This window comes from Salvelinus alpinus, chromosome 13 (genome assembly GCF_045679555.1).
Source record: "Salvelinus alpinus chromosome 13, SLU_Salpinus.1, whole genome shotgun sequence".
Taxonomy (NCBI): domain Eukaryota; kingdom Metazoa; phylum Chordata; class Actinopteri; order Salmoniformes; family Salmonidae; genus Salvelinus; species Salvelinus alpinus.
The window spans coordinates 38,520,777-38,537,285 of NC_092098.1; the positions used below are offsets into that span (position 1 = coordinate 38,520,777).

The 16,509-nt window shown below is 39.1% G+C and overlaps 1 protein-coding gene across 10 annotated transcripts; it reads left to right on the top strand.

Annotated features, from left to right (window-relative positions):
* Positions 1 to 444: 444 nt before the first annotated feature.
* pde9ab (phosphodiesterase 9ab) lies at positions 445 to 15,422 on the top strand. Of its 10 annotated transcripts, none has more exons than XM_071339195.1 (19): positions 445 to 1,302; positions 2,192 to 2,262; positions 2,798 to 2,875; positions 4,210 to 4,253; positions 4,374 to 4,428; positions 4,725 to 4,795; positions 4,969 to 5,056; positions 5,831 to 5,912; positions 5,998 to 6,072; positions 6,293 to 6,379; positions 6,550 to 6,654; positions 6,724 to 6,806; positions 9,736 to 9,892; positions 10,732 to 10,845; positions 11,057 to 11,161; positions 11,731 to 11,859; positions 12,487 to 12,582; positions 13,232 to 13,310; positions 14,959 to 15,422. In XM_071339195.1, the coding sequence occupies exons 1-18, from the start codon at positions 1,108 to 1,110 to the stop codon at positions 13,280 to 13,282; spliced, it is 1,686 nt and encodes a 561-aa protein (XP_071195296.1). In that variant the 5' UTR covers positions 445 to 1,107; the 3' UTR covers positions 13,283 to 13,310; positions 14,959 to 15,422. The 10 variants fall into 10 exon arrangements, 8 of the variants coding, with proteins under 8 accessions (XP_071195296.1, XP_071195300.1, XP_071195295.1 ...); XM_071339199.1 differs by having other exon boundaries at positions 445 to 725; positions 1,207 to 1,302; positions 13,232 to 15,422; XM_071339194.1 differs by having other exon boundaries at positions 13,232 to 15,422.
* Positions 15,423 to 16,509: the final 1,087 nt, after the last annotated feature.

A 16,509-nucleotide genomic window follows, 5' to 3' on the forward strand; every position in this document is an offset into this window, starting at 1 on the left:
ATCTAAATCCCATATCCCTCAAAAACATATTCTGGTACCACATCACCCATGTCTGCATTGCATTCCAAAAGGCACCCTATTCACTTTATAGTGCACTACTTTTGACCAGGGCCCATGGGACTCGTCAAAAGTAGTGTACAATATAGGTAAAAGGGTACCAGTTGGGATACACACATACTTCTAACACCATCTGGACCTTTCATTTCCACGACCCTAAGTGAACTATTAATTAATCAGAACAAGCCCACTTTATTAATGATGTATGACGTGCACCATTCACCATTCAAGGGGTTACCTCAGATTTGAATAGGCATTACCTAATGAGACCATCAAAGCTAAACACATGCACATGATGTCAATGTTTGATTATTCTCCACCACCATGGGTGCATCCTCAAGTGTTTCCTTGATTCCTCTTTCTTAGCCGCCTCCTCGAACTGTGTTGGAGGCGACGCCGCGAGAAATCAATTAAATACCAATGAGATTTTACCTCCATGATCTGAATTCAGAGTTTATTGAAAGGAGTGGATGATGTGAGAGGGTCAGGGGATAGCCTACTTCGCCGTAGTAACGGTACCTTGGCAACTGCAGAGTTAATGGGTGATATTTAAAGGGCTGGTGGTGGATCCCTCCCCCAGGTTTCATACAGGTTGTATTCCCTCGCTCTCTGGATCTGCAGCATATCAACAGGCAGGAGAGGTTTGCTTCTGACAGTGACTGACGGAAGTATGTAAGTCTAGTTTCATTAGATTCTTTGCAAGATGAATTAGCATTGAGATATTTTTGATCTTGATATTCGTTTTTTGCTACAGGAGTGTGTTTATATTTCAATGTGTTATGTAGCAACTGGTTGACAGGGAAATTATAGTATTTATCTATATTCATCTATTATTTAATTTATTGAAAGTATATGCAATTAATATTTAAAAATGATGATGAATAAGGTTACTTTTACTTGCTTTTCATGGTAATGATCCAGCATGAATGTAATACATGGAATGGATAAATAGCTGCTCTGAATTAATTTCATCCTAGACATCAACATTTGTATTTCCTTCTGTACCTGCATACTTATTCTCAACCCCACGGTACACCACAATGATATGAAATGAATTGTAGACAGGTGAGCGTGGTACCAACGATCCACATGAGCAAAAGTACAACTGTCATTTGTGCCTTTCCCAGTTCCCATTTCATTTTTTCACAGAGACGAGGAGCGAGGCACAGGGTCACTATGGGTACCAGCTCCTCATCGTACGCCCCAAAGACAGTCTACCTAGATGTGGATGGGAAAATGCAGAAGGTGAGTGAGACCAGAGATCTGTCTATAATGACAAGATGCTTATGTTCCAAAGGCGGGAAGGCAGGCGACAAGCTTAGGTCCAAAATAAGCCCATAGAAACACATTGGGCTTATTTTTGACAGATGTTGGCAAGAGTGAAACCTCTTGCCTCTTCCTCTTTGGTGAGACTGAGTGACACAACTTATGATCCTGGTACACCAGCTGTCATTATCATTTCATTACAGCTGATATAATGCAAATAATATCAACAACAATGACATGTATGTTTTTAAGGAATTATATAACACTTTATAAGGAGGAGCTTAAGTAGTGTAACTGAATCATAGGTATTGAAGGGATGGATGCTTGAGGTATTTCAATTATATTAATTTGTAATTGTCATGAATGAGGATGGAAAGAAAGTTGAAGGAAAATGTGTTTTATGTTTGATGTTGATTGCATTAGCGGATTTTTAGATGTAGTAAATATGAAGTAGTTTGATGGATAGAGCTTACAACTCAAACCACTTGAACTCTCTCTGCCTTACATGTGACCACCTTGTGTTCATCTCCTGTGAAAGTATGGGGGCTTTGGTCAGGTCAAGAGGTGCCGAGATAAGACACAGGTGATTCACAGGTGGTTGTGACACAAAAGGCAGGTGTAACACCTGGAGTGAACATGCTCTCATCATTATTGATATTCATTCTATTGATTTCAGTTGTTTGGAGTTTACGGTTATAAAGAAAATCATTACTTGAGTAGTATTATTTATCTTCGGTATCCCTGAAATACTTTATGTGCAAATACAGTACCAAGACACTATTAAGTATGAAGATATGCAGTTTGATCTACATCAGTACTATTTGTATCGATGTATTGTATCTTTAAATGGTCTTGCCTCTGTTTTTAGGTGATTTTCAGTCGATACTGCAGCCCCTGTGACATCCGAGAACTGCTGTGTTCTTCCTCTAACATAGCCAGGTCAGTGGCACCTCACTGCCCTTTTTCACTCAAACACAAACACATCTTCATTTGAGCCAGTTTGCTACAGCAGGAAAATAATCCTGCAGCAACAGAAAATGTGGATTATAATTAATGGACATTTTTGTTGGGGTTGATACATTCTTTGTAAGGGGAAATCAAGTCTAAAATTTCAAAGTGGAAATTACAAGCGTCAGAAGCCTTTTTAATCCTCAAATACACTACAAGTTTTACATTTCCTGTATTGCAGGAAAATTCTCCTGCAACAGGGTGGTCAAATTAAGATCCTACATCTGTACACCCTTATGTCCTGCACATAACGTTAAATCAATATGCCAACTGTCTAACATTACTTATTATGCTAAAACTCTTGAGTTTGCATAATGAATCTCCTCGCCTTTGAAGCTTGCATTGTCTGTCCTCAGCTTCAAAGTGTTTTTTTACTTACCGTTTCCCTTTTCCCCACTTAACATGATGCAGCCTACAATACTTTGATGTATTTAATACTTTGTGTAATACTTTGATTTGTCCTCAGAAATACTGCTATAAGGCTGGTGGACTCCGAGGGAGCGCTGGTCTCCATCGATCCCACAATGCCTACCAACACCCCAAAGTAATGACACGTGTTTTTGGAAACACTGTATTTTTTACAGTCCGCTGTTTGACCTGGTATTTATTCAGACAATACATTGTGAATAGGTAATAAGCTTATATTAGTCATTGGTTTGGTGTAGACATGGTAATAATGTATACTTTCTGCTACTATATAATTTCCTACAATATATACACTACAGTGCAAAAGTTTGGGGTCACTTAGAAATGTCCTTTTTTTTAAAGAAAAGTTTGAGAAACAGATGCCTCACAAGTCCTCAACTGGCAGATTCATTAAATAGTACCCGCAAAACAGTGAGGAGGTGACTCCGGGATGCGGGCCTTCTAGACAGTGTTCCTCTGTCCTGTGTCTGTGTTCTTTTGCCCATCTTAATCTTTTCTTTTTATTGGCCAGTCTGAGATATGGCTTTTTCTTTGCAACTCTGCCTAGAAGGCCAGCATCCCGGAGTTGCCTCTTCACTGTTGACGTTGAGACTGGTGTTTTGCGGGTACTATTTAATGAAGCTGCCAGTTGATGACTTGTGAGGCTTCTGTTTCTCAAACTAGACACTCTAATGTACTTGTCCTCTTGCCCTGTTGTGCACTACTCCTCTTTCTATTCTGGTTAGGGCCAGTTTGCGCTGTTCTGTGAATGGAGTAGTACACAGCGTTGTATGAGATCTTCAGTTTCTTGGCAATTTCTCGCAGAATGGACTGACGAGTTTCAGAAGAAAGTTCTTTGTTTCTGGCCATTTTGAGCCTGTAATCGAACCCAGAAATGCTGACGCTCCAGATACTCAACTAGTCTAGAGAAGGCCAGTTTTATTGCTTCTTTAATCAGAACAACAGTTTTCAGCTGTGCTAACATAATTGCAGAAGGGTTTTCTATTGATAAATTAGCCTTTTAAAATGAAACATTTGGATTAGCTAACACAATGTGCCATTGGAACAGGAGTGATGGTTGCTGATAATGGACCTCTGTATGCCTATGTAGATATTCCATTTAAAAAAACAGGTGTTTCCAGCTACAATAGTCATTTGTAACATTAACAATGTCTACACTGTATTTCTGATCAATTCGATGTTATTTTAATGGACAATTATTTTATTTTTTTCACAAACAAGGAAATTTCTAAGTGACCCCAAACTTTTGAACGGTTGTGTATATATTTTCAAATATAAACAACAACAAAAAATTTGCGGGGACAATACTTTAAAGTAATATTGTGACACTGTGTAGGTAAACGTTTTTCCAGATGGTTCAAGCTAAATCACTTAAATTGGAGCGTGGGATACTAGCTGCAATTACTGTGGTTACTGAAATCTGCCATCTGTTGTTGTTTTGTCTCATTGCAGCTCCCAGTACAAGGTAATGCCTCAGTCGACTGGTCAGGTGGGAGGTACGCTACAATACGAAGCATTTGCGAATTCTATAATTTTCAGTCACACATACAGTAATGGTAAATAGATAATACAGAAGCAAAGTCAGAACCACCGATATATATTTTTCCTCCTTTCAGACAAAGAAGACATGTTCCAGAATGTTTTGTCTCAGGTGGCAGAGCAATTTAGCAGGTGATATACAAGTATTCATTTTTTTTTAAATATTTTAGTCATTTAGCAGATACTCTTATCCAGAGTGTTTTGTTTAGTATAGTTTATTCGATCAAGTTAGAGATGATATCTGAGAAAATATCTGTGGCCATCGCACCAATTTCTGGTTTTGTCTCTCTTTTCATTCATCTGTTCAGTCTGTGTTGATTTTATTTGTAAGTTTAAAAAAAAGAATACATAAGTGTCCACTGTTGCCTAGGCTCACACAGATTTCTGCTCAATTAAAGGAGTTATGTTTTCCTCCATTTCTGTTTCAGGGCTTTTCGAATCAATGAGTTGAAGACAGAGGTGACCAATAGGCTTGCCATGTTGGAGAAGAGAGTGGAGTGTGAGTGATGGCGTTACTGTATTAACGTTGGCACCACTGGCTTTAGTTTGTGGGAATATTCACACCTACACTCTATATACTTTTATATGCAATAGAAAAATGGAATATATAAAAAATAATATATTGGTTTTGTTGTGAAATATTTAATACTATACATTGACTCTCTGTTGCAGTAGAAGGGCTTAAAATGGTGGAGATTGAGAAGTGCAAGAACGACCTGAGGAAATTACGGGATGAGATGACCTCAAAGGGAGGAGGAAGGTCAGACAACTGCAAATAAACCAAATTATCATCTCAGATAGTAGTAATAATAATAATGAATTAAACAGAATCCAGAGGTATATGTCTACATTTACAACATTTAAGTTTAAAAGGTCAATGTTGGTGAGGTCAATGTTGGAAGAATTATATAGAAGACACTCAAATCCGTGTTGATACATTCAAAAGGCCTTTTAAGGGCCCAAAGTAACATATTGTTCAGTACATTTCCCTTTAAGGGGCAATCTGCAATTGCTACATCCATTTTTGGATTGTTAAATTAATGATATCCATTGATTCTTGAAGAATATAACTTATAAATGCCTCATGAGCTAAGTTCAACTGTCCTACCCCATCAGATCCCAAAATATAAGCATGTTTTAATACCTTTTTTTGTAAACAATGTAATTGTAAACAAACACTGTATAGCCTCAAAACATGGTTCAAATGATAATTGTTTCCTCGTGGATAGTCAGCTTTGTCTATGAATTTGAGTGGTTACCATTCTCCAGCTCAATCCTCAGCTCTTTCCAAAACAGAGGCAGGGTAGCCGCTTTTGTTATTCTTTGAACTGCAGATTGTCTCATTAATACTGTATGTGTGGTCTATTATGATTTAAAATAAGAGCCTCTTAAAATTGACTAAGCCATACGTTGCCCTTAAATCAGTGTTGATTGAAGGTCCATTACATGAAAGACCCTTGAATATGTTCTTCTATATTCTTAACTTGTAGGCTACCGCCCTTCTGTTTTCCCCAATATTGCTTCTTATTATTAGAGTGACTTGTGGTTGCAAATATAGCTTCACAGAGGACGGCAAGAAACTGTCCCCAAGACGAGACGTTCCAAATTACCCAAAGGTAAACAGTTAAAGCATAATAACCAGTACACCTTTTGTTAATGGTGAATAAATGACTTACATTACTCTTTGCACTATGTCTACAGTATACTCTATCCCAGGAGACCATAGAAGCTCTGAAGAAACCTACATTTGATGTTTGGCATTGGGAGCACAATGAGGTTGGGGATATTTCATGTAGCCTAATTTGGGCAAATATGCATTGCATGTATGTATGAATGATAAATGTATTTTTATCTGACAAATGATTATTCTTGCTTTGGTACTTTTTCCAAGGCAATCTATAAAGATAGCTAATCAGCATCTTAGTCCCAATTGCTATGTGTAGCATTAAACATATTCTGATAGTACTCATTACTGTATTGTGTTTCCAATGTGGAGATGCTAAGCTGTCTGGAGTACATGTATCATGATCTGGGCCTGGTGAAGGAGTTTAATATGAACCCCATCACACTGAAACGATGGCTGGTGAGTTAGATCCACACTTGTGAAACCCCTATCTATCCCACGTAGTCATTAGCCTCGATTTCCATTTTTTATCTCATGAAAGAAAAAATATGCACTTTTGAGCTGATTCAAAAACTATTAAAAAAGGCTTGATTTCTTGTTTGTAAGATGTTTGTTGCTTTGTGTTTCAGCTGGGAATCCAGGAGAATTACCGCAACAACCCGTTCCATAACTTCCGCCACTGCTTCTGTGTCAGTCAGATGATGTATGGAATGATTCACCTGTGCAACTTAAAAGTGAGAACACACCTCATATAATTTGTGTGTGTGTGTGCGCGTCACTCTGACTCTAGCTGTGTTTCTCAGGAGAGGCTCACCATGACTGACATGTGCATCCTCATGACAGCTGCCGTGTGTCACGACCTAGATCACCCAGGCTACAACAACACGTAGGTCACATTACATATACCTTTATATATATACAGTTGAAGTCGGAAGTTTACATACACTTAGGTTGGAGTCAATTAAAACTTGTTTTTCAACCACTCCACAAATTTCTTGTTAACAAACTATACTTTTTGCAAGTCGGTTAGGACATCTACTTTGTGCATGACACAAGTAATTTTTCCAACAATTGTTTACACACAGATTATTTCACTTATAATTCACTGTATCACAATTGTAGTGGGTCAGACGTTTACATACACTAAGTTGACTGTGTCTTTAAACAGCTTGGAAATTCCAGAAAATTATGTCATTGCTTTAGAAGCTTCTGATAGGCTAATTGACATAATTTGAGTCAATTGGAGGTTTGGTTATGAAAAGTGCAAATCAATCCCAGAACAACAGCAAAGGATGTTGTGAAGATGCTGGAGGAAACAGATACAAAAGTATCTATATCAACAGTAAAACGAGTCCTATATCGACATAACCTGAAAGACCTCTCAACAAGGAAGAAGCAACTGCACCAAAACCGCCAGAAAAAAACAGACTACGGTTTGCAACTGCACATGGGAACAAAGATCATACTTTTTGGAGAAATTTCCTCTGGTCTGATGAAACAAAAATAGAACTGTTTGGCCATAATGACCGTCGTTATGTTTGGAGGAAAAAGGGGGAGGCTTGCAAAAAGAAGAACACCATCCCAACTGTGAAGCACGGGGGTGGCAGCATCATGTTGTGGGGGTGCTTTGCTGCAGGAGGGACTGGTGCACTTCACAAAATAGATGGCATCATGAGGAAGGACAATTATCAGTCAGGGAGTTAAAGCTTGGTCGCAAATGGGTCTTCCAAATGGACAATGACCCCAAGCATACTTCCAAAGTTGTGGCAAAATGGCTAAAGGACAACAAAATCAAGGTATGGGAGTGGCCATCACAAGCCCTGACCTCAATCCCATAGAACGTTTGTGGGCAGAACTGAAAAAGCATGTGAGAGCAAGGAGGCCTACAAACCTGACTTAGTTACACCAGCTCTGTCAGGAGGAATGGGCCACAATTCACCCAACTTATTGTGGGAAGCTTGTGGAAGGCTACCCAAAATGTTTTACCCAAGTTAAACAATTTAAAAGCAATGCTACCAAATACTAATTTAGTGTATGTAAACTTCTGACTCACTGGGAATGTGATGAAAGAAATTAAAGCTGAAATAAATAATTCTCTCTACTATTATTCTGACATTTCACATTCTTAAAATAAAGTGGTGATCGTAACTGACCTAAGACAGGGAATTTTTACTAGGATTACATGTCAGGAATTGGAATAAACGTATTTGGCTAAGGTGTATGTTAACTTCCGACTTCAACTGTGTATATATATATATATATATATATATATATAGTACCAGTCAAAAGTTTGGACACACCTACTCATTCATGGGTTTTTCTTTATTTTTTACTATTTTCTACATTGTAGAATAATAGTGAAGACATAACAACTATGAAATAACACGTATGGAATCATGTAGTAACCAAAAAAGTGTTAAACAAATCAAAGTATATTTTAGATTTGAGATTCTTCAAAGTAGCCACCCTTTGCCTTGTTGCCAGCTTTGAACACTCTTGGCATTCTCTCAACCAGCTTCATGAGGTTGTCACCTGGAATGCATTTCAATTAACAGTTATGCCTTGTTAAAAGTTAATTTGTGGAATTTCATTTTATGCGTTTGAGCCAATCAGTTGTGTTGTGAGAAGGTAGGTGTGGTATACAGAAGATAGCCCTATTTGGTCAAAGACCAAGTCCATATTATGGCAAGAACAGTTCAAATAAGCAAAGAGAAATGTCAGTCCATCATTAATTTAAGACATGAAGGTCAGTCAATACGCAAAATGTGCAGTCGCAAAAACCATCAAGTGCTATGATGAAACTGGGTCTCATGAGGACCGCCAAAGGAAAGGAAGACCCAGAGTTACCTCTGCTGCAGAGGATAAGTTCTTGGATAAGTTCATCATTTTTGCAAATGTATAAAAAAATCCATACAGAAATATCTAATTTACATATGTATTCACAACCCTGAGTCAATACATGTTAGAATCAACTTTGGCAGCAATTACAGCTGCGAGTCTGTCTCTAAGAGCTTTGCACACGTAGATTGTACAATATTTGCACATTTATTATTTAAAAAATTATTCAATTTTGAGGCTCAGATCTGGGGAAGGGTGCCAGAAAATGTCTGCAACATTGAAGGTCCCCAACAACGCAGTGGCCTCCATCATTCTTAAATGGAAGAAGTTTGGAACCACCAATACTCTTCCGAGAGCTGGCAGCCCGGCCAAACTGAGAAATCAGGGGAGAAGGGCCTTCTTCAGGGAGGTGACCTAGAACCCGATGGTCACTCCGACAGAGCTCTCGAGTTCCCCTGTGGAGATGGAAGAACCTTCCAGGAGGAAAACCATCTCTGCAGCACTCTACCAATCAGGCCTTTATGGTAGAGTGGCCAGACGGAAGCCACTCCTCAGAAAAAGGCACATGACAGACCGCTTTAAGTTTGTCAAAAGGCACCTAAAGACTCTCAGACTATGAGAAATAAGATTCTCTGGTCTGACGAACTCTTTGGCCTGAATGCCAAGCGCCATGCTGTGGGGATGTTTTTCAGCGGCAGGGACTGGGAGACTAGTCAGGATAGAGGCAAAGATGAACGGAGCAAAGTACAGAAAGATCCTGGATGAAAACTTACTCCAGAATGCTCAGGACCTCAAACTGGAGCGAAGGTTCACCTTCCAACAGGACAACGATCCTAAGCACACAGCAAAGACAACGCAGGAGTGGCTTCGGGACAAGTCTCTGAATGTCCTTGAGTGGCCCAGCTAGAGCCCGGACTTGAAACCGATATCTGGAGAGACCTGAAAATACTTGTGTGCTAATGCTATTTATCTGGTAGGTACCAGATAAACGCTCACACAGAGCTGGCGGTGCGCTACAACGACATCTCGCCCCTGGAGAACCATCACTGTGCCGTGGCCTTCCAGATCATCTCCATGCCAGAGTGTAACATCTTCGCAAACATAGAAACGGAGGCCTTCAAACACCTCAGACAGGTGAGGCACCAGGTTTCTCACAGCAAGGGCCTCACTGAAATTTGAATAACAACGTATTTGTGAAGTAGCATGTATTATAGTTTAGAAGCTAAAAATGGGGTTTAGCAAAGTTGGGATAAAAATACACTGAGTGAACAAAACATTAGGAACACCTTCCTAATATTGAGTTGTACCCCCTTTTGCCCTCAGAACTGCCTCAATTCATCAGGCATGGACTGTTCAAGGTGTCGAAAGCATTCCACAGGGATGCTGGCCCATGTTGACTCCAATGCTTCCCACAGTTGTGTCATGTTGGCAGGATGTCTTTTGGGTGGTGGATCATTCATTTATTGATACACACGGGAAACTGTTGAGCATGAAAAACCCAGCCGCGTTGCACTTCTTGACACACTCAAACCGGTGCGCCTGGCATCTACTAACATACCCCGTTCAAAGGCACTTAAATATTTTGTCTTGCCGTTCACCCTCTGAATGGCACACATACACAATCCTTGTCTCAATTGTCTCAAGGCTTAAAAATCCTTCTTTAACCTGTCTCCTCCCCTTCCTCTATACTGATTTGAAGTGGATTTAACAAGTGACTTCAATAAGGGATCATAGCTTTCATCTGGATTCAACTGGTCAGTCAAGGTCATGGAAAGAACAGGTGTTCCTGATGTTTTGTACACTCAGTGTGTAGCCTACCATGAATAGAAACCAACGTTATTGTAAAATAAATGGTATTACACATCACCACCTAAACATAGGGATAGTTTTGCACAGAGGATGGCTTTTGCTTGTGATTTTGGCCAGGATTGGTTTCTAGTATAGTATAATGATATTATTTGCAACCTTGGCAGGCTATCATCACTCTCATCTTAGCCACAGATATGGCCAGACACGGTGAGATACTGGACTCCTTCAAGCAGAACGTGGACAACTTTGACTTCACCAACCACAAGCATGTGACATGTGTATGTATGCAATTACGTATATCCTCAAGTCAAGGTTGACATACAGCATGTGTCAAATGTATTGCAGAGACTTTGGGGGAAGCCCAATCCCGGGTCTAGCAATGGACAACCCAGCACCTTAACCTTAATGCCAAGACGTCTGAACCTCTTTACAAGGTTGTAAGGTGTTACATCCGTTATGTTTGAGGATTGTTGTTGCGTCTCTGTGCAGCTTAAGCTGGTGCTGATCAAGTGCTGTGACATCTCCAATGAGGTGAGACCCACGGAGGTGGCCGAGCCCTGGCTAGACTGCCTGCTGGAGGAATACTTTATGCAGGTAAGTTACAGCTTTTTTGAAAATGATTGTCAATTAACTTGTGAAGAAAAAGTATAGTCTTGACTAATCTCGGACACAGAACCAAAATCGTGCAAATTAAGTTCTGGGGGGAGACAAGACTAGCAAAGTCTCCACCCCTCCAAATGAAAACTCTCAGCCAGTTTTGGGCATGTCTATAGGACAAATGTCCCTTCCCCTTCCAAAATGTGAGAGCCTGTGCAATTCAGATTTGTCCAAATGATTAGTGACAAAACAGTTGTGTACTGGAACAAAGTTCTCATTATTCGTTGAATCCCACAGTCTGTCGACAGATGCTACTACCATGTATGGTAAGTGTATTTGTCCACGAGAGATGTCCACGAGTCTTGACCAACCTTTAATGTTGCAAGGAAGTATTTTCACCTTAAAGATATTTACGTTTCTTATCTCATGAAATCACACACATCCTTGGTTTAAGGCAAACTATATATGCATTTGCCAATGGGTGTGTGGAGGTGTGCCCCTTTCTTTCCAATGAGGAAAGAAGCAAATGTTCTGTATAGGCTTTCATTATCTGTTTTTGTGTTCAGAGTGACAGAGAGAAATCTGAGGGTCTCCCAGTAGCTCCTTTCATGGATCGGGACAAAGTGACCAAACCCACCGCTCAGATCGGCTTCATCAAATTCGTCCTCATTCCCATGTTTGAGACTGTTATGAAGGTGTGTTTCTGTTTCCGAGTGAGCCTGTAACTGAGATCCAGAGTGAGATTCAACAACCCAAAATGTTTGCCAACAAAAATGTATGCTATAACACTGGGGCGGTTTCCTGGACAGGGGTTCAAACTTTAGAACCCAGTTCCTACATTTGAATATAAAAATAGATTTTATCAAACAAAACTATGCCACATTTTTATCTCTGGGACCCTCAGGATGACAAATCAGAGCAAAATTACTGAATATAAGTACATTATTTACCTTCAGAGGTGAATGTATCAAACCAGTTGCCATGATACAAGTTTTTTGTTGTTGTGCACTCTCCTCAAACAATAGCATAGTATTTTTTCACTTAATTGGACAGTGCAGTTAGATTAACAAGAATTTAAGCTTTCTGCCCATGCAAGACATGTCTATGTCCTGGGAAATGTTCTTGTTACTTACAACATCATGCTAATCACATTAGCGCACATTAGCTCAACCTTCCCGGGTAGACGTTAATCTATGGATGTAAATCAGTGGTGGCAAGTGACTTAAAAAAAAATTGAAGGATAATGGATGAAAACTATTTTGGGACAAAAAGCTAATGGGATGACAATCTTTCAAATGACTACATCTAAATGTGTGTCCTAGCTTTTCCCCCAGATTGAGGAGATTATGGTGCAGCCTTTGCGGGATTCTCGAGACCACTATGAAGAACTTAAACAGATTGACGATGCTATGACTGAGGTAAAACCTTTCTCCTCACACCTCGTTGACCTCAAGAATCGAGGTCAATCTCATTTGTATTGTATGTAAAAAAAAAAAAAATGGAAAAAACATGGAATACATTATGGCTGACTCATTATACAGACTCTTGAGAGAGAAAAACAATAGAGAACATGGGTATTTGTAGTTAGAATTGTGTGTTTAATTATTTTCCTGAATTGACTGAAGTTAAGCTGAATGTGTCATGCCCATTGAAAATGGGGGCCCTTTTATTAATTTGTTTGCTGAAAATATAAAATAAATGTTTCTTCAATGCATAATTAACTCAAAGATATCGAATTTGGCCGTCATTTACCCCTTGAAAAAATTAAGTGCATGACACCTCTGCCTCATCATTGCTTTCCTTTTATTGTGTGTAAATGCGGTATGTCCTGTTACAAGGCACTACTACAGCAGCGTAGTACTGATAATAACTGGCTCAGGGGTGAAGTTTCCCCTATGTGCAGATCGAGACTCAGCTTCCTCAATCCTAACCTTAGCACTAGTGGGGAAACTTTTAAACTGACCCAAGATCAGCATCTAGGGGTAACTTCACCTTGACCTTTATTACTCTATAAAATCCCTCCACCTCCGTCTTGTCTTAACATAAAGGTGTCTTTTGTTCTACAAGGCACAGAAGAAAAAAACTGAGAGCAAGTCATTAGGAGGAAAGAAGAAATAAACTTTTCCTGCAAACTCATTGGTGCCTTGTAAGTTTAAACATTAGATAGATGTGACGTGCCCTCCTCTTTCACTCTCTGACCAAACTTTATCCCACTAATGATGTAGTTTACATTTATCCCAATATGAACAGGATATTTAGAGGGGACCTGATCCTAAATTAACACTTCTACTCTGACACATGCAGCCCATATAGCATTGGTAGGCCCTAGACTGGTTTCAATAGTAAGTGTCATGTGCCATCTAGTGGTCATACCAGTGTTACCATATGGTTTATTAGGCTTCAGATTAAATAAATGTATGAACTTCACAGGCTGGTGAAAGTGCACGGGGATTTTAATGCTGCTTTCCAATAAATATCGAGGGTCTTATTCTGCTGACATGATGATCGATGCTTGACATCCGTTTGACAAATAAACATTCTCGCTCTTATCCATAATAATCTTGTCATGTAAACGCAGGTGCCAAGACCAGAGTAGGCACATTTGCTATTTAACGGAACAGTTTTTTTGACAACTATCGATAGAGTTTCAAAATGCAATGGAAACACATTGAACTTCAGATTTTTATTCGGGACATGAAATCTTAAGCAAAAAAATAGCTTTTTGTGTCACCACCGAAAGACAAAACCCCTGCTCATGCAAACCTGGTGATTAGAAGGTCCTGTGTAGATTGTATTTTCAACCAGAACGATCAGGAAATAACACTGATGTACGTTTTTCCAATGAGGAAACAGTGTTTGTTTAATCAGCTCTTGTACAATATGATACACATAAAATGTAATTTTGACCGCACTGGACCTTTAAATCAACTCATATTACATAGCAGTATTGCCGATTTATCATATGATTGATATTGTTATGACATTCTATAAAAGGTAAAGCTTCTATACTAACTATTTTAGAAGGCATATTGACATGGCTGTTCTATTGTAGAGAAGTGTGTGTGTAATAGGTCCACCTCACCCCATTCCTCTCTTTTGAAACCTAGTTCTGTGTGACCTTTGGTACGATCTCCAGCAGATGCATATTATGCAATCTTTTCCTCTTATCCTGTTCTCCTCATTTGACCCTTGACCTGAAGTAGAAATAATCCAGGATCACAACTCTGGAGGCTGAGATCTGTTGTGTCCTAATCATGTACTTTCCTCCCCCTTGAATTGCATGTGTTGATATATCAGCGGTGGCTGGTGACACTTTAAATCGAAGGACATGTTCATTGTAATGGCTAACATTCCATTCAAGCCATTACTATGAGCCGTCCTCCCTTTACCAACCTCCACTGTTAAATGAATTATCTGTATATTAATTGGCCTTTGAATAAGATCCCATTGATGGATGGCTATGTCGATAACGCCTCACTGTACAATGTAGATCTTCTGTTGTTCATAATGATAGTCTTCTCACACAATGACCCTCGTTCCCAATTAACTGGTTATGCCCACCTCTATGTTTTCTGGCTTTAGAGACCTCGGATGGTGTTTCCATTCCGAGGGGGAAGCAAGGCGTCTGCCTGAGCCTGAGCAACCGTCTTGGCCTTGGCCATAGAAAGGGAGACTCCTCCCCTAGTACCACAACTTCCTGTAGTTATATAGTTATATAGTTATGTAGCCAGCCCAGGCAAGTAGGGTGAAGAAAAATACAAATTAACTAATCAGAACCTTCCCTCTCTCCTTAGCCCCTCCCAACATAAAGTGAGAAGAGGAGAGAAGACGGCAGTGATATTGTTTGGCCTTAGGTGTGGCAACACTGGGGCTGGTTTTGTTTCATCTTGTTATTTTTGCACAAGGTTTTCTTTTGGTAGAGAAGGATGAAAGATTTCGGGAAAAATATGAAGAGATTGTGTCTTCTAAATTAGTATGTGAGGTAGGTTAAATAATAGTATTTATAATATGGATAGTATTTACGTAGGGCTTTTCATTGTATGGGGCTAACGTACTGTACCTCTGCCACCTTATGGGCATTTTAAAGACAAAGTTGGAGATTAGGGACATATAGCAGGTCGGAAGTATTTTAACTTAGCCGGTTTTGTAGAAATCACTACATGATTTACAGTGAAAGGACAAATACATTTATACCAGTGTATATTATGACTTTGCATATCAAATAAAATGGCAATACTTATTGGCCGATCATCTCGAAGATGTGTCTTTATTTTAATGTTACTTTTAGATAAACTTGCGTCTCCTGAGAAACTGGAGAGGTCAGTGTGTGACAGCTATTACACTACATTTTATTTCTCCACCTGCTGGTTATTTGGGACACCTTTTCCTTTCTGAGGCCTACTGAGACTTTTTTGTCACACTAGTTTTCCTCTTTAAAAGAAGTTATCCATCATCATTATCAACCTGGTCTCTCATACATACTGTACACACAAACACCCAGAAGCAACAGCCAGCTGCAAAACATTCACAATGCAGAGTGATACAACATCACAACTTTATATATCAGGGATCAGCAACTAGATTAAGCCGCGGGATGTTTTTTTTCTTGAGAGATGTTCAGGGGGCCAGAACATAATTACAAATAATTATGCAGACTGAAAATTGACCTCAAGAAGCCCAAAAAATATAACATTTGACTAAAACATAATTTCAAACCTTGCTTAAATTTCACATAAATCCAATCAAAATCAAATTAAATGGTATTTGTCACATGCTTCGTAAACAGCAGGTGTAGACTAACAATGCAGAAAGAAAGAGAAATAATATTATAAAAAAATAACACTAAATAGTAAAAGTTATAATAATATACAATGAGTAACGATAACTTGGCTTTACACTGTAGTGTTTTCACGATACCAACCTTGTATTAACGATACAATACCAGGCCAAAGAAATAATAGAAAAGTAACAGAAATAATAGAAAAGTAACTTAATAATATGCTATGAGTAATGATAACTTCGCTATACACTCACTATCTCTTTATTATGCGTAGGAACACTTCGTAACAGATTTCCAAAATTATAATGACTGGTAGTTGATTTGCTGGTATTTTTAGTCTTTTATGTCCAACATTTAATTATTGTTTTTTTAAACCCTTTATTTATTTTATTGTATTTTTTGCACAGAAAACTTGGGGTGCCACATACAATTACCTGGGGGCTGCTCGTTGGGGAACCCTGCTCTATATGATGATGATAATTGCACTACTATGAAGAATCTGTGAAAGAGATTTCAGGTTGTTCTGTTGCCGTCCTGGTCGGCCTTACTGACCTCGTCGATGTGG

Coding starts and splice junctions, on each gene's coding strand:
- pde9ab (XM_071339194.1), top strand. CDS start 1,108: ATGAATTGTAGACAGGTGAGCGTGGTACCAACGATCCACATGAGCAAA. Junction 6,073..6,292: donor GGCATTGGGAGCACAATGAG/GTTGGGGATATT, acceptor TCCAATGTGGAG/ATGCTAAGCTGTCTGGAGTA. Junction 11,162..11,730: donor TGGAGGAATACTTTATGCAG/GTAAGTTACAGC, acceptor TTTTGTGTTCAG/AGTGACAGAGAGAAATCTGA.